The 23,221-nt window shown below is 45.9% G+C and overlaps 1 protein-coding gene across 6 annotated transcripts in view; it reads right to left on the bottom strand.

Annotated features, from left to right (window-relative positions):
• Positions 1-23,221, bottom strand: part of MED25 (mediator complex subunit 25) — a 32,931-nt gene that overhangs the window by 5,161 nt on the left and 4,549 nt on the right. For 3 of the 6 annotated variants that reach the window (XM_077313776.1, XM_077313777.1, XM_077313775.1), the window contains exons 4-16: positions 20,525-20,649; positions 18,011-18,109; positions 12,998-13,141; positions 12,141-12,261; positions 7,937-8,093; positions 4,546-4,676; positions 4,377-4,470; positions 3,216-3,412; positions 2,964-3,086; positions 2,782-2,867; positions 1,923-1,980; positions 1,255-1,362; positions 715-885 (exon numbers count right to left, since the gene is read on the bottom strand). In XM_077313776.1, coding sequence (XP_077169891.1) covers positions 715-885; positions 1,255-1,362; positions 1,923-1,980; positions 2,782-2,867; positions 2,964-3,086; positions 3,216-3,412; positions 4,377-4,470; positions 4,546-4,676; positions 7,937-8,093; positions 12,141-12,261; positions 12,998-13,141; positions 18,011-18,109; positions 20,525-20,649 — 1,614 coding nt within the window. The remainder of the gene's footprint in view (positions 1-714; positions 886-1,254; positions 1,363-1,922; positions 1,981-2,781; positions 2,868-2,963; positions 3,087-3,215; positions 3,413-4,376; positions 4,471-4,545; positions 4,677-7,936; positions 8,094-12,140; positions 12,262-12,997; positions 13,142-18,010; positions 18,110-20,524; positions 20,650-23,221) is intronic. The other 3 variants (XM_077313778.1, XM_077313779.1, XM_077313780.1) reach the window with 3 other exon arrangements.

Here is a 23,221-nt window from a genome sequence, read left to right on the forward strand (position 1 = left end):
TCCATTGGTTGGCAGAAGCCAGCATGTGGGGGTGGTAAGGGGCTGCCTAATATCCAGAAGACCTAACCAGCCCAATCACAGCAGATCAGAAGCTAAGTAGGGTCAGTCTTGGTAAGCATTTGGATGGGAGACCAAGGAACACCACAGTCATGATGCGGAGGCAGGTGATGGCAAACTACCTTGAACCCTAATGGGTAACCTTAAGCCAGATGTCACTTGACATTACAAACATACACAAAACCCCAAATGCAGCCCCCGCCTTTTATCCTCAAAGATTACCCCCAAGACAGTTGTTCACTCCCTGAAGATGAAACATATGGCTCAGGTGAGAAATCACTGATACAGCATCTGTCACCCACTTTCAATAGGTAAAGCCCTCTACATAGCAGTATATTATCACAACAGCAAGAGCCCTGTAAGGCAGAGCAGTATCATTATCCTCATAATACAACTGTGGGCTGAGAAAAAGTATCCTGTCCAGTAAGTCTGTGGCAGAAGAGATATTTTACCGAGGAGAGCACTAATCAGCAACTGATCTCTTATCCACTGTGCTGTGTCAAGATATGGGGAGAAGGAGAGCGGTTCTTTGAGGTTAAGAGGGAGTGATGGACCCCAGCAGTGTGGAAGGTCAAGAGCCCAACGAACACCCATTGTATTTTCTTAGCTGGGGGGGAAGGGGAAAAGACCACTCCTGGGGGGGGGGGAACTACCTACCTTTTGTTGTTGAACTTGTTTGTGGTTGGTGATGACCTGTCGAATGCCGTTAACAAAGCCACTCTGGTCGTAAGGAATGAGCCCCATGAAGATTTTCTTCTTGGAAGAATACAACAGCATCAGCACTCGCACCTCACAGGGAGTGGTGTGAGGAAAATGCACACAGCCTGCCTGCTCAGGAAGAGGAAAAAATGATCTCAAGATGCATTTGGTACAGGATTTGCACCCACAATCACTAAGAATTCCCTTTCTCCCCAAGAGCACTAAGAAGCCCAATGCAGAAGTTTAAGACTGCCCAAGTGACTAAGACACTACACCTAAAAAAAAAGAGGGGTCTGTCCGCATGGACAAGATTTCCCAGCGGTGACTACAGGGTTCCAAGGCAATAGGCAAGAAATCCTGCCTCCAAAGTCTCCAGCCAACAGGAACACTCCACCCTTGTGCCTGAGACACACGCTGGGAAGACGCTACCTTTGCTAAATCAATGGGGTCACCCTCCACCCATCCACACCCCCACCCTCCTGCTCTGCAGTGCCTTACAAATCCATTGCCCATGATGCGGTAGAGTCCCTTCAGCGACTCCAGGTCCTTGTTGGTGAAATGGAACTGCACCATGCGTGAGTTGCGAAACAGGTGGCCCAGAGTGGTCTGTGGGGAAACAAAGGCAGTCAGTGATGAAGCTAACTGGAAACTGAGCTTCATATGCCGGCCGTAATAACTGGGCTGAAAGGAGACTGAGACTATGAAGGACAGCTGTGAAGCAGCTAGCAAAGATCCTTAACCGTACAGATATGTTTCTGGGGACCAACATCATAATCATTCGTGACCCCATTACAAGGTAGGGATGTGAAAGTGGGATGATGAAGAAAGCCAACTGGAGGAAAGTTGACTCATTCATATGTGGTGCTGGAGGAGTTTTACAGATGCCATGGACCACCAAACGGGCAACTAAGTGGGCTGTAGAACAAATTCAGCCTGAACTCTTCCTAGAAGCTAAAATCATCAGACTGAGGCTATCCTATTGTGGTCACATCATGAGCAGACTGTGACGAAGGTAACAGTGACAGCCAAGAAGATGCTCCAAGCAGGGAACCAAAGCCAGGTTCCTCACAGCTCAAGCCCAGCCTACTAGATCCTGGTCTCTCCAGGGTTTTCAGGAGCTACAGCCCAGAACTGGCCGTGGAGATCACACAAGTGGTTCTTCTTACCAGGAGCTGCTGGGGGATGAGCTGCATGATGAGTTTCTGCGGCCACTGCTCAGCCTTCCTGCAAGGGGGGGGGGAGGGAAAGGGAGTCAGCTGCTCTCTCCGCATTGAGGTCACTCTCCATTGAACCTAGACCTGGTTCTAGGTTCAATGCTTTAAAATTGCTTTTAAAAAAATAAGACACTCAAGGCCACCATCAAGAGATTTAATATAAGTTATGGAGTTCTTCTTTTAAAGGCAGGAAACCACCCTAATGTTCCAGAAGTGTTTCCCTAACATGTGCGGCCACAGGGAACGGGAGAGGACTTCACTGCTCAAAAAGAAGGGACTTAACAGCTATAGGTCTTCAACTGCCTTGAGCAACAACCAATATATCCACATTCTGTTTACTTTATTCTATGAGCAAGATTATAGAAAGGGGCTCCTGGCCTCCGTGTTGCACAGCTAGAGGGATATTCTCTTCCATCATTTGCTCTCCCTTCCCATCCCTTCTGAAGCCACCCAACCCCTAAGCCAGAGGTCTCCAACCTTTTTGAGCCTCTGGGCACTTTAGGAATTCAGACACAAGGTGATGGGTGCAGCCACCAAATGCTTGCCACCGCTTGCCTTTCTTGCACTGTGGTGACAACTGCTCCCATAGTAATATTTTAAAAAAGTTTTCACAGCCAATCAGATCTGCAGCAGTCACTCAGCAGCTTTGAGGGCCAAAGACCCAACTGACACTCTCCAAGAAGCACATGGTGGGTGCCAGGAAAAGGGATGATGGGTACTATGGTGACCACAGGCATCACGGTGGGGACCCCTACTCCAAGCTCTCTACAATCCATCCACAAGAGTGCCAGGAGAAACCTGAGGAACTTACAAGTTCTCCCCTTGGTTGACGTACACCTGACAAGGAAGGGAACGCGTAAGCTTGGTGTTTGAATCCACAGAAGTTGGCTTAGGCTTCTAAACGAGAAGGACAGGCAGAAAGTCAAAACATGCCAAGCAGAGAGGTCCTGGTTGTCAGCTCATCCCACCCCCCTCCTACAATTCGGACCTCACCTCCTGCCACTCCAACACACCACTCCACGCCATCACCTTGTTTGTGACTGACTGCTGAGTTGCACCAATTTGCGCTGCAGCTGGCTGGTTAACATTCATGTTGCTGGTGGCCACGCCACTGGGCTGGAAGGGTAAAGTCAGATCTCCGTCACATGTGGCTCTGCCATCGCCACTACGAGAGCACGATTACCTCAGAATGGAAAGACCTCACAGGTGCACGTGGCCAAATATCCGGGGGGGCCCCATACATACCATGGCCGAGGCACCAGGCTGAGGAGGAGTCTGCACAGTCGGCTGGACCAGCATTCCAGAGCCTGTCGTTACAGTGGAGACCAGGCTGGACTGGGAAGACACAGGAAGCTTTGGAGGCAGGGCTGGGACTGAGCCAGCTGGGTGGGTCTGTGCCGGAGCAGGACTGAAGTTCGGTTGCATGGAGTTCAAGGGAGAGACTGCAGAGAATGAGGAACAGAGAGAGAAGGGAACAACCAGCTGACAGGACCTGCAGTCTTCAATAGGGATGGGCATGAAATGGGGCATAAGCAAAAAATTTTAATGAAAATGCCTCAGGTCATATCCCCCGCAAAAAACTGTTTGGGGAATGCCCCTCCCCCAAACATTTCATGGACCTTTGTCCAGTTCAGGGGTTCAGCTTGACAGGAGATGGGCCTGCCTGCCCTGCTGTTAGATTAAAATGTCTACAAGCCATTTCAGCTATTGATTTCACTCCCTCCCACTTAGAAGAGCTGTTTTTTTATATCCGCTTTTTACTGCATGAACGAGTCTCAAAGCAGCTTACAAACATCCATCCTTCCTGTATCCACAACAGATACCCTGTGAGGTAGGTGAGGCTGAGAGAGCTCTGAGAGAACTGTGATGGCCCAAAGTCACCAAGCAGACTTCAGGGAGGGGGGATCAAACCTCCAAATGAGGCCACTGCTCTTCACCACTACACCATTTCAGACTGACAGTAGAAGGTGCACCTGTCTGCCGTTAGGATTAAATGGCTGGCAGCCCTTTAAGCCCTCTGTTTTGCTACCCCCCTACTTCCAAGTGAGGGTAAGCAAAATGAAACATTTAAAGGACTGTCAGCTATTTAAACCTAACAGTTGACAGGCACACCCATCTGCTGTCAGTCTGAATTGGCTGGCAGCCAGTTTTGCAGGGTATTTCATTCCCCCTTGCTTTGAAGAGGGGAAGCGAACCGGACTAGCCCAAAATACTCAGGTCATTTTGGGGCTTTAGGCTACATTCAGTTCATGCCCATCCCTTGTCTTCAATCCCACCACCTTGGAGGGGGGGCTTGTTGTCAACTGAGGGCTGGTGCAAACAAGCAAATAATCCCCTTCCCCTCCTCCAGCCAACCCCCACCCCCATTCTCCCCATCCCTGGCCTGGGAAACAGGCAAGGACTCACAGCGAGTGCCCAGGCCAGCTTTCTGGTTCTTGGCAGCCTCCACTGCAGACTGAGCGGCTGCCTGAGCAGCAGTGAGAGTGGCAGAAGGTGTGACCTGAAGGAGAAAGCAGAATTCAGAGGTGGGTGGAAACAGCCCCTTCCTCCCGCCCCCCTGGATCCACTGACAGACCTGGTATGGCTGGGAAACTGGCGGCAGGGCTTGTGGAGGGGTGGCAGGGAGCTGTGGCGGAACAGGGGGGAGCTGTGGCTGGGGCACAACCTGTTTGGGCTGCATCGTGTTGGAGGTGCTTCCTCCTCCTACTGAAAACAGGCAAAGAAAGAAGGGGGTATTAGCTGGCAAGAGGGTGGTGAGACAAAAACACCAATACAGCCGCCTCGAGCCTTCTGGGGGAGGCGGGATATTATTAACAACAACAACAACAACAACAACCCTTCACATGCAGATCTCAGCTTGCTCCAACAATGTGACTTGTCTTCAGTTCTTTGCTCAGCACCCATCCCTGTCCAGATACTGCAGAGGCAATCCTCTGCTGAGGCACTTGCCTTTTTGGGCACTTGGAAAGTAATTACATCACGCAACTGGTAAGAGTAAGGGGGGCCAAGCAGGGAGGGCCAGGCCTCACCAGTCTCCATTTCTGCATCACAGGATAATGAGAAAGTGATAGGACCAGGGTGCCCAACTTTTTGAGGCCTGAAAGCAACTTTGGTATTATGACACACAATGGATACTATAAAATGGCTGCCAAAGGAGCTGGTCAGCCACAAAAATAGCTGCTGAGACTTATCTCCAGTCACATAGTGAAGACCCTTACGCTCTGTATGAAACTACTTCCAAAGCAACATTTTAAAAAATCTGCACAATCAAATTTCCAATGGCCAATCAGAAGCCATTCTGGACAAAAGTTCCACACACTTCCTGAAAACACTTGGTGGGTCCCAGGGAAAGTGTCAGTGGGCATCGTGTTGGGGACCCCTGTACTAAATCTCTTCATGCTACTTCCCTACCCAGGTTCCTCTTCCTCCACCCTCCATTTCTTTCTGCTCCTCAGAGGACCTGGGCCAAGGGCTTTCTTGCATTCCGTCTCAAAAGATCTCAGCCCCACTTTTGCATCTCCCACCCCCTTCACACTGCTGCAGACCTATCTAGGACATTGCTCCTGGTACAGGTGAACTGAGCTGGGCTTAATGTTGTTTGTAGCAATCAAGCTGACTATTTAAAATGAAAAAGAAACTGAAGTAAAATAACTGCAAAAGCAAACAACGGTCTAAACAAGGGCAAATAAATTCTGAATATATACACAGCCTCTCTCACTGGCACTATACTTATTGCTAATGATGACAATCAGAGAGAACTTCTTCAGTTCTTGAAACTGCATCCATTATGGCTCATCCATTCTGTTGACATTAGTATTCAGGGCCATATGCTCATGGACTACTTCCTACTCCTCCTGAAAGTGTGTGTAGAAAATGGCTTCCTTTAAACTCCAAAGCCAGGAGAAAACATCAGGGTAGCCTTCCTCAACTTTTTACCATTGAGAAACACTTGAAACATTATTCAGGCTTTTAGAAAGCCCAGAATCTTGCCATGTTAGCCGGCTAACTATGGGATTGTAGTGTCGTTAATGGTTTTTAAATGGATTTTATGGGGTTTTAGAATGTTGTAACCCGCCACGAGCCGCAAAGGAGTGGCAGGTAATAAATCGCATAATAATAATAATAATAATAATAATAATAATAATAATAATAATAATAATAAAAGAAGTGATGCAATTATGCAGAATATGGTTGGGAAGCGTAGCTGTGTACACACCCACTTGAGACCCCTCTCCTGGCCTATCATTGGCCATTTTGGGAGGGGGTGGCTGAGCTCTTGTGAGCATATATGGTCATATTGCCTGGTAAGTGTTTAACACATTAAAAAAAATATTTTTAAATTAATTAAATTCCACTCATTCAGGAAACCCTTTGAGTGTTTCATGACAAAGTGTTTCATGACCCATCAGGGGATGGTCTTGGCCTCAATGCTTGGTTGACGGTCCTTCAGTAGAACCAGTTGGCAACTGTGTCAGATAGGATGCTGGACTAGATGGGCCACTGGCCTAAGCCAGGGCTCTTATGTTCTTATGCGCACTGGCCTAGCATCTAGGTGATTAGGGTTCAAATCCCTGCTCTGCCATGGAAGCTCACTGTGTGACTTTGGGCCAGTCGCATACACTGAGCCTGACATATCTCACAGGGTTGCAAGGATAAAGTAGGGGAGATGAGAAAGATATGTCACTTTGGGTACCCATTGGGGAGGAAAAAGAGTGTATAAATGAAGCAAATGAATAATAAAAAAATACTTCATAGTGTGGTGCAAGGATCAAATGGATGGGAGAGAGCCACATAGAGCACCCCAAGCTCCTCACTGAGCAGAGGCTGGAGGTGGCACCCGCCTTCGCTTCAGGCTCCTTGCTGATCACCAAGGGCGATCGGCTGGCCACTCAGGAGCATGCTGTCATTGCCCCCGGCAACAGCCATCCCCCGGACAGTCCCTGCCGCTGTCAATATTCCTAAATATTTTTTAAAAATCAGTCTTGTGCATTAAAATGCAGCACTTGGGGGAAGGCGATCGAAGGGCATGGAATAGTTCGGGCTGGGCTGGTTCACTCACCCTCTTCCAAGCAAGGGGGAATGAAACACCCCACTAAACTGACTGTCAGTCATTTCTGGCTGACAGCAGATCGACATGCCTGTCAACAGTTAAGTTGAAAGCAAAGTGTCAACTCGCTGCATCCAATCGAAATCCAAAGTGTGGTTAAAACAAGGTATGTCTCTTAATGCGGAAATGCTCTCTGAGAGCCACTGCCTGTCAGAGCACACAAAATGCACACCAATTAAGGTCAAGGAGCAATACAAGTAGGGGTACCAACAACCTGGAGAAAAAGTCTGTCTTCTAGCAAAGAGCTTGTATGAAAATGGGCAGCTGAAACTTTTTGTGGCATGGAGGTAGTAAATCCCATGTAACCCATGTAACAGCAAATGCCATTAAACCTTACTTAAAGGGGTGGGATCTTTTTCTACAGGTTGTTGGCAACCCTAAATACAGGACAAGGAAGCACCAAACTTAGGGGTTTATTCAGTTGCCCCTCAGGCTTCTAGTATTTCACTTGGCTTTTAAGCTCTTCTTTATAATCAGTAAGAGACAGAAATGCACCTTTTAACTGGAAACTGAGGTTATGTCTGGAAGGTGAATCCTCGTGCAACTATCTAACTGCAGCGTTCATGCAGGACTGCCATTCACTTCACTGCAACCAGCCTCTGCCCACAGCATGAACCTACTGAGCCTGGTCTAAGATGGCTGCTAGCTGACTTCTATTTCCCCCCCAACAAAAGCAGTGCTTGGTAGCAGATCCTCAAGGAGTTGGGAGGTCTGGAGGATGGGGTAGAAACCTTTGTAGGTGGCAATTTCTGACATTCTTTCTTTCCTCCCTCCTCCCAGGCCAGGCCCGCCAGTCCTGCAGCTACTCGGCTTGATGCTTCTTACTGGTAGCCGACTGCTCCCTACCCCCAGCTCTTACCTGGCAGTACCATGCCACGGATGAGGATCATATGCCGGGGGTCCTGGCTGTAGTCCTTCAGCTGTGCCTCCATCATGCCCCCCATCACAGCCTTCTCAAAAAGAATACGCAGCGCAGGCAGCTTCCGTGGGGAGATAATGGAGAAATGAATGCCACGCTAGGGGGGAGAAAAAGATGGAGGGTTGATCAGGGCTATTCCGCCCGTGCCTAGTTTACTTATTATTATTATTAGATTTATTTCCCGCCTCTCCCGATAGGCTCGAGGCGGGTCACAACAACTAATCCCATTAAAATTCCCATTAAAATATCAATCTACTAACATGGCGGCTAAAAATCCCATCCCTCCCCCAATTATTAAGAGGTGAAGAGGAAAGGATAGGGGAGTAGCATACACTCCAACTCCTAGGGGGGGGAGCGATGTCCGTGATTCACTTCATCCAAACCAGGATCTTCTAGGTCAGTGGTTCTCAACCTTCCTAATGCCACGAACCCCTTTGGGTTGCTGAGGCTGCTGCCAATGGCAGCACGGTGACTCCTGGGAAAAGGGTCAATCCCCCCAGGGGTCGTGACCCCCAGGTTGAGAACCGCTGTTCTAGGTCCTAGTCTGGCACCATCCCACAGTGGCAAGAGAAGGGACGTTTTCTTTAGACTCCTTTCCCAGGTAGCTTTTCTGTATCCGCTGACATTCAAGCCTCACTCTCAACTTCTCTCCCTCTGGCCCCAATTCCTTTCTGAACCCCCTGAATCCAAGCACTACTGTTGTTTGATCTAAGCCACATTGTCTCTGATAAAGAAACCACGTGTTTCATCTCCTGTTCTCACCGCCTAAACCAAAGTGACCCCAATATGGCCGATGGCTCCCATAGGGCTGAGGCAGAGAATGATGTTCTGGTTCTCACAGCTTTAAGAACTGGCTTCCTTTTCCTCAAGTGGAATTGTGAAGCACATCAGGGCTGCTTAGCAGATAGTCACCAACTATGCACCCCCCCCTAAGGGGTGTCTCCTGTTTTACTGCCTTGCTGACAAGCACTCAATCAACTTGGCTAGTAGAAAGAGCAAGTAGGGGCCTGCAACAAAATGTTGCCTATGAACACAAAAACATGAGAAGAGCCATGCTGGATCAGAGCAGTGGCCCATCTAGCTCAACATTCTGTCTCACACAGTGGCCAACCAGTTCCTCTGGACAGCCAACAAAAGGGCAGAGAGGTCAAAGCCTTCCCTTGAAGTCGCCTTCTGCCTCAGAGATTCAGAGGCTTAATGTCTCTGAATCTGAAAGTTTCCCTTCAGCTACCATGGCTAGTAGCCAATGCTAGACATTCTCCATAAATCTAATCCTCATTTAAAGCTGTACATACTTTGGCTATGATTTTAAGACTCCAAGAGGCAGCCTACCTTATTCAAGATCCAAATTCTCATCCTTCCTAATTCCGCGCATCCCTTTGGGTTGCCAAGGCCGCTGCCAAATTCAACTCTGCAGCCCTAAAGAGAAATTTCCCTCTAGCGCAATTATGAACCGCTTAGTCTCCACCTGCAGCCCATCATTACAGTTCTGCACACAGGACTGCAGAACAGAGTTTTAGAGAGGGCAATCTGTGAGGGCAAGCTGCTCCAACAAAACCCCCAAACTCAACTTTGCAGTCCTACAAAAAGCATGTCTGTAGGGAGTGGCTTGCTCCTCAGCACTATATGAGACTTCTGTAAAGTGACAAAGTTGAGCTTTAGGAGTTTTAAGAGAGTGTTGTACTAGGATCTGAGATATCCAGGTTCAAATCTTTGCTCTGCCATAGAAGTTTGCTGGGTAACCCTGGCGCACACTGTCAAGCTAATCTATCTCACAGGATTGTGGTGAGGATAAAGTGGAGGAAGGGAGAATGATATAAGCCTCTCTGAATCTCCATTGTAGTAAAAGGTGGGGTAGAAATGAAGTAAATAAACTCAGACTCCCAACTATTTGGCCCAAGAAACAGATGAAAATGTAAAATATAGTCAGAACAGTATGCCTGTAACAAAAGAATAAGAGTATATCACTAGAGGCTCCCCACCCAACCCCCAAAACAGGGACTCCTGCATTTCAACAACCCAAAAAGGTCCTTTGGCTTGACTACTTGGTATTTAATTGGGAGTCCCTGAAACTGGTAGATACTCCCTGCAATGCTCTAGCTACTGTACAGGGAAATATACTGATTAAAGGCCTAGTGTCTCAAGCGTCTACAGCAGGCTTTCTCAACCAGGGTTTCGTGATGGCCCTGAAAGGTTTTTCTGAATAAGTGGGAGTTAATTAATTTTTAATATATTTTTTCAATTTATTAAGAATTTATTGGGTGATAAATCCACATGATCACACCACTTCTGGGGTTTCTCAAAGCCGGAAGAATATTTCAGGGTTTTTTCAATGCTAAAATTGTTGAGAAAGGCTGCTCTACAGCTACCTCAAACTCTATGAGCAACTGACTCGTTAGCTGCCAAAGACTCTCCACCTCACCCTCAACTGGGTTCAGTCAAGCTCCCAGGCAGTCCAGCCCTGCCTTGCCAGTGTCAACCTGAATACATTTCACTGACATCAAAGTTTCATTGGATAACTCAATCACTAGTCCAATCATTTAAGCAATCCTCTTTTAAAGCACTGATAACACTGCAAGTGTAAACCTGTGGTCCGATGGAGGACAAACTCTGCAGATTAGATATGGTTGTATAAACATCGCCCTCCAGAGCCCCTATTTGTTTTTTCTGGAATTCTTTCTTTTTTCCTGAAATCATTGACACCCCCCTCCCCCCTGATTTTGGACCTCCATTCCTTGATTGGATCCCTACACTGGTTCCAGGTTCTGTTACAAAATCACCAACCACAACCTTCTAGTTGATTTCATATCTGTATCTACTTCCCAGACTGGACTCTCAATCATCAGTAAAAAATATAGTTTATACCTAATAAGAGGTCAACATTATGGCCTATGAAACCATCACCCCTGATGATGTGTACAGAACCTAGGCACTGTTTCTAACAGTGCCATTCTAAGCAGTTACCTTCAATGAACCTTTGTGCTATAAGTACAGGAAGCATGGATGTGGTTGATAATAGAATCAGATCACCTGGTGTAGTGGAATCTGGACTTCTAATCTGGCAAGCCAGGTTTGATTCCCTGCTCCCTCACATGCAGCCAGCTGGATGACCTTGGGCTTGCCACAGCGCTGATAAAACTGTTCTGACCAAGCAAGAATATCAGGGCTCTCTCAGCCTCACCAACCTCACAGGCTTTCTGTTGCAGGGAAAGGAAGGGAAGGCGACTGTAAGCCACTTTGAGACTCCTTCGGGTAGAGAAAAGCAGTATATAAGATCCTCCTCCTCTTCTATTGTACGCTTCTGCTAGAAAGCCTCCATGGAGGACAGGATATTCTAGCTTCTACCAAAATCTTCTGATGCTTGGTCAATGCAAGGCATTTGCAGGATCCTTTTTTTTTGTTTTTACTTTAATCTACAAACCATTTTTTTGGTTTGTTTTCTAACTTTGGTAGTCATCTCGAAAGTCTGGGGGAAGAGCAGGGTAGGGCTGACAATGGGAACTCCCAGAAGGGTTACTGGGTAGAAGAAGAAGAGTTGGTTCTTATATGTTGCTTTTCTCTACCCGAAGGAGACTTAAAGCGGCTTATGTTTGCCTTCCTTTTCCTCTCCCCACAACAGACACTCTGTCGGGTGGGTGAGGCCGAGAGAGCCCTGATATTCCTGCTCGGTCAGAACAGCTTTATCAGTGCCGAGGCGAGCCCAAGGTCACCCAGCTGGCTGCACGGGGGGGGGGGGGGGATCATGGAATCAAATTTGGCTCACCAGATTAAAAGTCTGCACTCCTAACCACTACACCAAATTGGTACCCTACTAACCGACTCCCCCCACCCCCACACAGAGCTGCTCAGCTGGATGGCAGGAATCAATGGCAGGTGCAATAGGGGGACTGGTACTGCCCACTATTTTGACATCACTTCCAGTGCAACCCAGAAATAAGTAACCTGGTAATGCCGGAGCATTTGCCGAAGCACTCTACATTTGGGGCATGCGCATGCTAGAGGAACACATCATCATCCCTGCTGGTGCTCACCATTTTGCTGGGCTTGACACTGACAGCTGAAGTCCACATTTTCTCATCTCCCTTTCCATAATGCTGGAGAACACAAGAATCCAGACTACCACCAAGAAGAACCTGTCACTTACCTCACCAATCTTCTGAACCAGATTCTCCGTTGTATAGCCAGAATATGTGGTACTTTCCACAGCTGGAAGCAAGTAGGGTGGGGAGTTGCAAATAAGGATGCAGACTTTGTGTGTGGGTCCTCTGTTTAGGGGAGAATATAGAAAGAGACGTTAGGCAAGACTGGGGAAACTCAACATCCTGTCTGGCTCCAAAGTAGGCTTTGAAAGTCAGGGCAATATTATTATTACTTTGTCATGTCTTGATTACAGCAACTGGATTATAGCAAATGGGTCTGTTTCTGTGGCATTGCATAAAAGCCTGATATAAGCCATGGATTTAACATCTGAGGAGGTTTCATGAATAGGAATGTGCATATAGGAGGGGTCTCAGACCCATGTCAACTGGGCTTAAGACATGCAAGAAAGAAAGAACAAAGACATTCAGATGCCACAGTAAACTCTGGTTCAATGTGGTATCTGGATCCTAGACACCTCACTAACATTGATTAGCAAAAGGATCACAAACCAGGATTCTCACCCAGAGTAACAGTTGAATCTTAACTGTAATAACTGGTTAGTTGCTATGCCTAGATGCAAGGACCCTGTTTTACAGTGTACAGTAGCAATGGCCCAGGCTATAGACTGGCACCTGCCAAGTAGCAACAAGAACTTGCCTGATCCCACTGCAGGCAAATTCTACTGGCAGCGTAGATTTACAAGCACATGCTGTTAAAGCCATGGTTTAAGTGCTGATAAACAGTAGCTTAAACTAACGGAGGTTAATTTTGACTTCTGAATGGAAACAGGGAGAGCAAACATGTTATCTGTTTGAAACTGGAGGTGAAGCCTAAGGACACAGCACAAGTAGGATCACTTACATAGGGGTTGTTGGTTCTGGCTTGGATGCTTTCTGCCCCTCTTCCTCACAGCACCATGCTGCTTGTCTGCACTTCCCAGGTTTTTCCCATCTTTCCAGAGATTCTTCCCAAATCTGATCAGCTGCAATGTTTTGTGGAAAATCGCTAAGTATGGAAAAACAAGGCCAAGGCTGATGGTACAAAATAGGTAAAATTATCATATTACTTTTTTTTAAACTACCAAAATAATTCCCAATACATTTCACCCCCCAAAAGATGAATCATTGGAAGATGGACAACTTGACTCATCTGAAAAAAACTTTTTGGGGGCAAAATGTGTTGGGGATTTTTTGGCAGTTTTTAAAAAGTGAGTAACTAAACAATTTAACCTATTTTGCACCATCAACCTTGGCCTTGCTTTTCCATATTTAGTGACTGGCGCAGCTCTTTATTTTCTTTTGGAAAATCACAGCATAGTCAGCTGGAGTGACCATTTCCCCTACAGTCAGAGGACTTGAATGAGATACTGCTAGACCAAACACAATTTCCAAAAACGGGGGGGGGGGGGGAACAGTGGTCATGGGTGACTTCAATTACCCAGGTATCTGTTGGAGGGCTCTGCTAAAGATACAAACTCCATTAAATTCTTAACTTGTCTTACTGACAGCTTCATTTCATCAGACTGGAGAGAGGTGAGTAGCGGGGTAGTTCAGGGCTCTGTGCTCGGTCCAGTTCTTTTTAACATATGTATTAATGATCTAGATGAGGGGGTGAAGGGACTGCTCATTAAGTTTGCAGATGACACCAAATTGGGAGGACTGGCAGAAGATAGAGACAGAGTGGGTGGAGGGACTACTCATCAAGTTTGCAGATGACACCAAATTGGGAGGACTGGCAAATACTCCGGAAGATAGAGACATAGTTCAATGAGATCTGAACACAATGGAAAAATGGGCAAATGAGAACAAGATGCAATTTAATAAAGATAAGTGTAAAGTTCTGCATCTGGGTCAGAAAAATGAAAAGCATGCCTACTGGATGGGGGATACGCTTCTAGGTAACACTGTGTGTGAACGAGACCTTGGGGTACTTGTGGATTGTAAACTAAACATGAGCAGGCAGTGTGATGCAGCGGTAAAAAAGGCAAATGCCATTTTGGGCTGTATCAACAGAGGCACCACATCAAAATCACAAGATGTCATAGTCCCATTGTATACAGCACTGGTCAGACCACACCTGGAGTACTGTGTGCAGTTCTGGAGGCCTCACTTCAAGAAGGACGTAGATAAAATTGAAAGGGTACAGAGGAGAGCGACGAAGATGATCTGGGGCCAAGGGACCAAGCCCTATGAAGATAGGTTGAGGGACTTGGGAATGTTCAGCCTGGAGAAAAGGTTGAGAGGGGACATGATAGCCCTCTTTAAGTATTTGAAAGGTTGTCACTTGGAGGAGGGCAGGATGCTGTTTCTGTTGGCTGCAGAGGAGAGGACACGCAGTAATGGGTTTAAACTTCAAGTACAACGATATAGGCTAGATATCAGGAAAAAAAAATTCACAGTCAGAGTAGTTCAGCAGTGGAATAGGCTGCCTAAGGAGGTGGTGAGCTCCCCCTCACTGGCAGTCTTCAAGCAAAGGTTGGATGCACACTTTTCTTGGATGCTTTAGGATGCTTAGGGCTAATCCTGCGTTGAGCAGGGGGTTGGACTAGATGGCCTGTATGGCCCCTTTCAACTCTATGATTCTATGATTCTATAACTCACAACAACCTGCCTACCCACAGTGACCCACAGTGCTCTGCAGGTACCAATTTGCTGGCTGTTCCCAGCCCCAGAGAAGCTTAGGGGGTTAGACTAGATGGCCTGTGTGACCCCTTCCAACTCTATGATTTATGATTTCCCAGAAAGTAGAGAGGGGAACCAGGGGCTCTGTTATGTTAGACTTGATTCTCATCAACAGGAAAGAACTTGTAGATGAGGTGCAAGTAGTGGGCATACTTGGTAGTTGTGACCATCTGTCTCAGCAGAAGCTGAATATGGGCTCTCCAAGATGTTTTCATGAGAACCATAGCAGGCACACTTTGTACAAGCTGCAATTTTTGCATCAGGGACATGGGCAGGCCAGCATAGAGTGAGTCACAGAAGTCTAACTAACTAATGCTTCACATTAGTCTAACTAACTAATGCTCAATTCCAAGTAACTAATGTTTTGGCACCCCTCCTTTAGGGCAGTGAGCAATCGAACTACCTTAAACAACTGTGCCAGGCATGAACTCACAGATGCAGTGGAGGCAGCATAAAAGTCCCATTTTGCCCTCTTGCCTGCCATCTCATACAGCATGCAATAAAATATTCCTGAGGCCTCGTTGCAGTCTTCTTCCACAGTTGCTTTTGCTGTCCCGCTTTCCTCTCCCTCTCCAGAGGTTCTGCAGAATATCATGGGGCCTGTTTGAGGCGGAGGCAGAGAGGGTGTCGGGGAGTGATCTTGTCAATAGTGATGGTCCGGCCTGCCTACCAGTCTTCCACCAAGGCAACCAACAAGTTGCCAGGAGGCAATGAGCCCCACAGAGCATTCAAGAATCCTTCTGGATCCGTACTCTGTTGGTAGGCAAATACACACCCATCACCAGGCCTTCAGGACATATTACTCTGAGCATGGGACAACGTTAGCTGCCATCATATCCACCTCTACCCCTGCGCCGAAGATCAAATCAAGGGTATGGCCAGCCTGACGGGTTAGGTCAGCAACCAACTGCAAGAGCCCACTGTCACCATGGCCAACATCAGTTCTGGGCCTAGAGATGATGACTCCATGTGGACATTGAAGTCCCCCAGGACTACATGAAAGAAATACAAGTACACGAGCATGAAAGTTCAATTGAGTGTATTTGGGTAATATAAAAGGAGTAGGGAAGGAGAATGGTATTACTGTGGGGGTATGCTATAGACCACCAAGCCAGTCAGAGGATTTGGATGAGGTGGAAGTAGTAGGCACACTTGGTAGTAGTGGCCATGTGATTATGAAATTCACAATCGTGGGAAAGAGAAAACCTTTACAGAGTCGTACATATAGACTGGACTTCAGGAAAGCTGATTTTGACAGACTTAAAGGCATGTTGGGCAGAGAGATGTGAGTCCAAGAGGGCTGGGAGTTTCTTAAAAGTGAAATACTGAAGGCTCAATTCCCTTGAGAAGAAAAGATGGAAGGAGCCTAAGGAAGCCAAGGTGGCTCTATAAAACGATTTCAGGAATAAAAAAAAAGAGTCATTTAGGAAATGGAAGGAAGGCCTTATTACCAAGGATGAGTATAATCAAATAACAAATAATTGTAGGGGGAGTGTTAGAAAAGCTAACCTAGCAAGAAATGCTAAACATAGCAAAAAAAGGGTTCTTTAGTTATATTTCAAGTAAGAAAAAGAGTAGGGACGCCGTAGGACAAGAAAGTGAACTTATAACAGATGATAAAGAGATGGCTGAACTGCTTAACTCCTATTTCTCCTCAGTCTTCTCTTGTGAGGGAAATGGCAGTCTTCAAGCCAAGGTTGGATACACACTTTTCTTGGATGCTTGAGGATGCTTAGGGCTGATCCTGTATTGAGCAGGGGGTTGGACTAGATGGCCTGTATGGCCCCTTCCAACTCTATGATTCTATGAAATACAGATCAATGTGGCAAAAACATAACAAAACGGGGGATGGGAATGGTGGCCTAGGATCACTGTGGGGGCAATCCATAAACACCTAGTTTCTTTAAATGAAATGAAGTCTTCTGGGCCAGATTAATAGCATCCAAAGGACTTGGCGTTGCACAGCATCAGTGTCGGAATCACCCTAGCCGCCTCCTCATTATTTCTGGGGATAGGATGGAGGTTAGAAGTGTTATGAGCGTATTCGTACGGCTCCTGGTCATGAATATGTGAAAGCCAGGAGTCCACTGGACATTCCCATCTCCTGACTCTTCTCTTTTCCTACCGTCTCTCACTGTGGTATCTCCCTTGGTCCATAGTGGTTGGGATCCCTGACTCCACCTGCGACCCTCCTCAGCTATTATCATACCTTGACATTCCCTCCCACAATGGTACAGCTGGCAATAACCTACCTCTTATGCTAGCACGGAGGAGTAAAATTGCACGGAGGAGTATAATTGCTTCAAGATAGAGAGCTTAAAGCCGAGAGATACGTCTTAATTGATATATTACTGTTAAATGGATTACAGACTCTGCAGTGGCAATCATTGAAGAAGTATTTGAAAACGGGGAAAAATATACCTTGGAGCCCGTTCTTATTGCCCCAAAATTATATGATTTATGCACCAAACAAGAATGGCTGTGAGATTTATCATTTTGGCCTGCTGATTTCATTTTTCTCTTACAAGAATAACTAGAGCTGACTAACAAAATGAAACTCCAAAGTCCAGTGACCATTGTTGTTTACTTTGGGAGGGAAGCACTGGATCGGGACGATATTCTTACTCAATATTAATATTCCAATTGCCACTTGATGGTAGGGGTGAGATGATCAAATTGCCAGTTCCATGATAATCCGAGAAGTCTCCAGTGACTGCCCACCGGTCAGGGACAACTCTGCTGTCGACCAGATTGGTTCATACTGTATAGGCATATTGTTTCTCTCCCCTCCACGGTGTATCTCCAGTCCGAATCAACACAAAAGCTTGTAACTGCAATAAAATGTACTTATCAGGTTCTGAATTTTCAGCTCTTTAAAAAGTTTCTATCTCCTTTTGTTGCAGACCTATGCAGACATACCTTTACAACAAAACAAGATAGAGACTTTTCAAATGAAAGCTGAGAACCTGATAAGATAGCTTGCTATAATAATATTAAATTGCCAATTTAAGAAAACTGTTTAAAAGCCTACATTGGCATGGGGGGGAGGAAGGAATGGCCACCCCTAGAGGATTAGAGTAGAGGAAATATAGGGAGGTCTGCCATGCAGAAGTCCTGTTGTCACACTGTCATGCTGCCCTGTATTAGCACCTGCAGCAGCATTAGGGAAGCCACATAAGCAAAACCAACTTACATTTGCTCTCTCATTTTCTTGAAGTCATCAAAGAGTTGCAGAGCTGTGCTTAGCCCTTCTGAGATGAGACTGCAGCTCTCTCCACCACCACCCACAAACCTGAGATGAAAGAGACAAACTGGTATTGAAACTGCAGTGGTATCTAAAGTCTGTTCTTGAAACCCTAGATAGAATCCTAAGCATATGTAAAACTGCCTTACACCAAACCAGGTACTTGGCCCTCCTATACCGGTACCATCCAATGCCTCTGGCAAAGTCCTTTCCTAGTTCTACCACCAGATATCCTTTAACAGAAGATTCCATGGATTGTATATGTGAGGTCTTACATATAACCTGTACTCTTCACTGAACCAGGCAAACCACCAGATCAGGGGTGGTCAAACATGCTGGTGGTGGGAATTGTAGACCATGAAGATCTGGAAAGCCAGTTTGGCTATCCCAGCGCTAGATCTTGTAGCTCCCTTTTTGGCAAGAACACATGCCATACCTTATCCCTAAAGAAATTATTATTATTACTATTATTATTATTTGGATTTATAGCCTGCCACTCCCCTAAGGTTCGTGGCAGGTAACAGCATATAAAACCCCTAGATAAAAACCCCTAATACATAAAAAACATGCTAATACATAAACACATCAACCAACCCAACACGGCAACATTACCCAAGGAGGAGACCAGAGATAGCCTGAAAGGACTGCAGAAGAGAAACAGAAACTTTCATTTCTGATTCTTCCTAGGTGCAAATTAGACACAACATTTTTTAGTGAGTCAGGTCTGGGTTTCGACCAATGTGACTAGTCTTACCTGCAGCCACATAGCAGCTGTGGAGAACTTACTTCCACTGACATTTTGGGGCTTTATATGGATTGGGATTAGGGCACTTGAGAGGGGGACTAGCTTCAATCTTCCCAGTTTTCCAAATCTGAAATGGCATCAGGGGATGCTTTTTGCCCTGTGAAGTATTTGGGGAACTCTAACCTAATTCTCTAAAACATCACCATCTAGTTTGAACCTCACTTTTTGGTTTCTTTCCCCCTCTGATATTCTGCTCAAGAACTTCATCTACCTACCAATCACCACTAAGTCACAGTATTTCAGCCAGAGAAGGAATGGTGGCTAAATGACATAAGGTGCTTGCAAGGAAGTCCAGAGGGCTTGCTGTGTTAGCTACTGGACTTTTGTTTTACTCCCAGGGTAAGGTGGGACATACCTCCCCCAGCCTCCCAGGCCAATTTTATTTCCCCCCCTTTATGTTAGAACCAAACAAGTACAAACAAAACCCACCCACTAAGTCTTTCCAAAATAAATGCATCAAGCCTTCAAGAATCAAGTGGAGCATTTTAAAGCTCCCTCCCCCAAAGCAGGATTCTTCATGTAATGACATCTGCATGATACAGTATCATATCTAGGGTTGTGCACTTCAGCTGCCAAAGCAGCCGTTCCAGCCTGAAGCAGCCAGTGCCGCGGGGGGGGGGGTGCTAGTCCCAGTGCCACCGTCAGTGCAGCACCTGCATGTGTGCGTGTGCCAACTGGTGCACCGGCACCAGAGCCTGCCCCCCCCCCCCCACTGGCTGCTTCAGCTGAAGCGCACAACCCTAATCACATCCCTTACAATTTTGTCTGCCTGCCCCTCTGTCCACAAGACAAGAGAACGCAATCACATTTGATGTGTTATATCCTGATTGGTTCCAAACACAGCAACCTCTGATGTTCCACTGCAGATTCCCTTATGGGCACTAGAAACTTTAAAAAAAATTATTTGGAATATGTATGCCCTTCTCCCCTGCAAAAAAACCCCTACCACTAATTCCTCCGCCGCGTCAGGCCGCCGCTCAAGGGAGCCCCCGGCCTCGAAGAACACACCGCCGGCAAAAAACATGGCCGCCGGCCAGAAGACGCCACCAAGGAGCCGCCCGCCGTCGCTACAGCCCTCTCACCGGTAAGCCACCTTTCCTCACCCTACCCTCGCCAGTCCCTCGCTCTGCCCCCGCCTGCTAGCGCCCATTGTATTTGGTATACAATGGGCTTTTTTACTAGTCAACTATAAATCAATAATGTTTTGCTGTAAACCTGAAGCAAAAGGGCTTGAACTGCTTCATAAGAAGAAGAGTTGGTTTTTATATCCTGCTTTTCATTATCTGAAGGAGTCTCAAAGTGGCTTACAATCACCTTCCCTTCCTCTGGCAGAACTGCTCTGTGAGAAGAGCTCTAACAGAACTGTGACTGGCACACGGTCACCCAGCTAGCTGTATGTGGAGGAGGAGGGAATCAAACCTGACTCTCCATATTAGAGGCTGCTGCTCTTAACCACCAAACGCTCAGGAATGAGATTTGAGAACAAATGTGTTTTTCTACCAGGTCTTTCCTATGCAGATTGTATACTACCTTCCTGATCCAAAAAACGAAGGTGACATTTCCCTTTCCTGTTCTAATCCATTATGTCCATGATAATACAGCCTCCAAGTCATATGAATATACCACATCTTTCCCGCATTATCTGTGCTCAAACTCACTGAATGCTGTCAAGCCACGTGACGAACTCATAAGCACTGCTAGTTGGTGCATGGCACTGCACATATGACTCAGGGGCACAGTCAACTGTATTGAATACCACCAGGCTGTACTGCGTACCTCCGTACTGAGGAAGAGTGAAGGAGAAGCTGGTTAGAGTCCAACATATCTAGCAACATGTCATGCATAAAACACACTTTTAACAAATGTGATGGGGTTGCCTAGCCATTCTGTTGTATTGAAAAATATTAATTTTGGTACAGTAATTGAAATAATGATTGCCCATAAATAGCAAATGGCTCTTTTAAACATTACTGTTGAAGCTCTGGTTAGTATTATTCATTTTAGGATACTATAACATGATCTGGAATTATATTATTGTTGCAGACACCTTAGTTACTGCTCAATCTCTGTGGCTCACAAGTGATTTTAAGCATGTACCTTCCATTGCACCAAGTGGCTCTGTACCAAAATTCAGTCTTTTTGGAACCTAAGTAAATATAATGTACAAAAAGACTATAGGATACTCTATACCTCTCCAAGCCAAAACAATATACAGATGATATATGGCTTTCCTAATTAACTGAGAACTTATAAAAGGTTGGTTTCTGACAAATTACTAACAGCTCAAAAATGGAAAAAGAAAAACTTCCTTACTATTACATACTGGTATTTCAGAATCTGGAAAAACTGTTCCGCTAGATTAAAAAAAAATGTCTCAATTGAAAGGTATGGAGAATCCAATCTACACTGGCAACTTTACAGAAAAAAAGGCTACTTTTTATATGGTACCCTCAAACAATTTATATATGTTAAAATAAAGCACACTCAGCCCCATCTATATAGTCTATGCTAGTTGGTGCAACACATATTTTCTTCTGAATACAATTTATTTGTTGTTGTTGTTAGGTGCGAAGTCGTGTCCGACCTATTGCGACCCCATGGACAATGATCCTCCAGGTCTTCCTGTCCTCTACCATTCCCCGGAGTCCATTTAAGTTTGCACCGACTGCTTCAGTGACTCCATCCAGCTACCTCATTCTCTGTCGTACGCTTCTTTTGCCCTCGATCGCTCCCAGCATTAGGTTCTTCTCCAGGGAGTCCTTCCTTCTCATGAGGTGGCCAAAGTATTTGAGTTTCATCTTCAGGATCTGGCCTTCTAAGGAGCAGTCAGGGCTGATCTCCTCTAGGACTGACCGGTTTGTTCGCCTTGCAGTCCAAGGGACTCGCAAGAGTCTTCTCCAGCACCAGAGTTCAAAAGCTTCAATTCTTTGACGCTCGGCCTTCCTTATGGTCCAACTTTCGCTGCCATACATTGCAACTGGGAATACCATAGTCTTGACTAAACGCACTTTTGTTGGCAGGGTGATGTCATAGAATCATAGAGTTGGAAGGAGCCATACAGGCCATCTAGTCCAACCCTCTGCTCAACGCAGGATCAGCCCTAAGCATCCTAAAGCAATGTCTCTGCTTTTTAGGATGCTGTCTAGATTTGCCATAGCTTTCCTCCCCAGGAGCAAGCGTCTTTTAATTTCTTTGCTGCAGTCCCCATCTGCAGCGATCTTGGATCCCAGGAAAATAAAATCTGTCACTATCTCCATTTCTTCTCCATCTATTTGCCAGGAATTGAGAGGGATGGATGCCATGATCTTTGTTTTCTTGATGTTGAGTTTCAAGCCAACTTTTGCACTCTCCTCCTTCACCCGCATCAACAGGCTCTTTAGTTCCTCTTCACTTTCTGCCATTAGAGTGGTATCATCTGCATATCTAAGGTTGTTGATAATTCTCCCTGCAATCTTGATCCCAATTTGTGACTCCTCTAAACCCGCCTTTCTCATTATGTGCTCCGCATGCAAGTTAAATAGGCAAGGCGACAGTATACAGCCTTGCCGAACTCCTTTCTCAATTTTGAACCAATCAGTGATTCCATGTTCTGTTCTCACTGTTGCTTCTTGACCTGCATATAAGTTTCTCAAGAGACAAATATGATGCTCTGGTATTCCCATCTCTTTAAGAACTTGCCACAATTTGTTGTGCTCCACACAATCAAAGCCTTTAGCATAGTCAATGAAACAGAAGTACATGTTCTTCTGGAACTCCCTAGCTTTCTCCATGATCCAGCATATGTTGGCAATTTGATCTCTAGTTCCTCTGCCTCTTCGAAATCCTGCCTGTACTTCTGGAAGTTCTCGGTCCACATATTGCTGGAGCCTAGCTAGCATGAGAAATTAGTGCAATGGTGCGGTAGTTTGAACATTCTTTGGCATTGCCCTTCTTTTGGATTGGAATGTAAACTGACCTTTTCCAATCCTGTGGCCATTGTTGAGTTTTTCCAAATTTGCTGGCATATTGAGTGTAGCACTTTTACTTCATCGTCTTTTAAGTTTTTGAATAGTTCAACTGGAATGCTGTCACCACCACTAGCTTTATTGTTGCTCAGACTTCCTAAGGCCCATTTGACTTCACATTCCAGGATGTCAGGCGCCAGGTCAGTGACTACCCCCTTGTGGTTATCAGGGATGTTAAGTTCGCTCTTGTATAGTTCTTCTGTATAATTTTGCCACCTTTTTAAAATCTCTTCTGCTTCTGTGAGGTCCCTACCATTTTGGTCCCTTATCATATCCATCTTTGCATGAAATGTTCTCTTCATATATCCAATACAATTTATTACTGATGGTTTAATTTTTGCAAATATATAG

The sequence above is a fragment of the Paroedura picta genome, chromosome 16, assembly GCF_049243985.1.
Source record: "Paroedura picta isolate Pp20150507F chromosome 16, Ppicta_v3.0, whole genome shotgun sequence".
Taxonomy (NCBI): Eukaryota; Metazoa; Chordata; class Lepidosauria; order Squamata; family Gekkonidae; genus Paroedura; species Paroedura picta.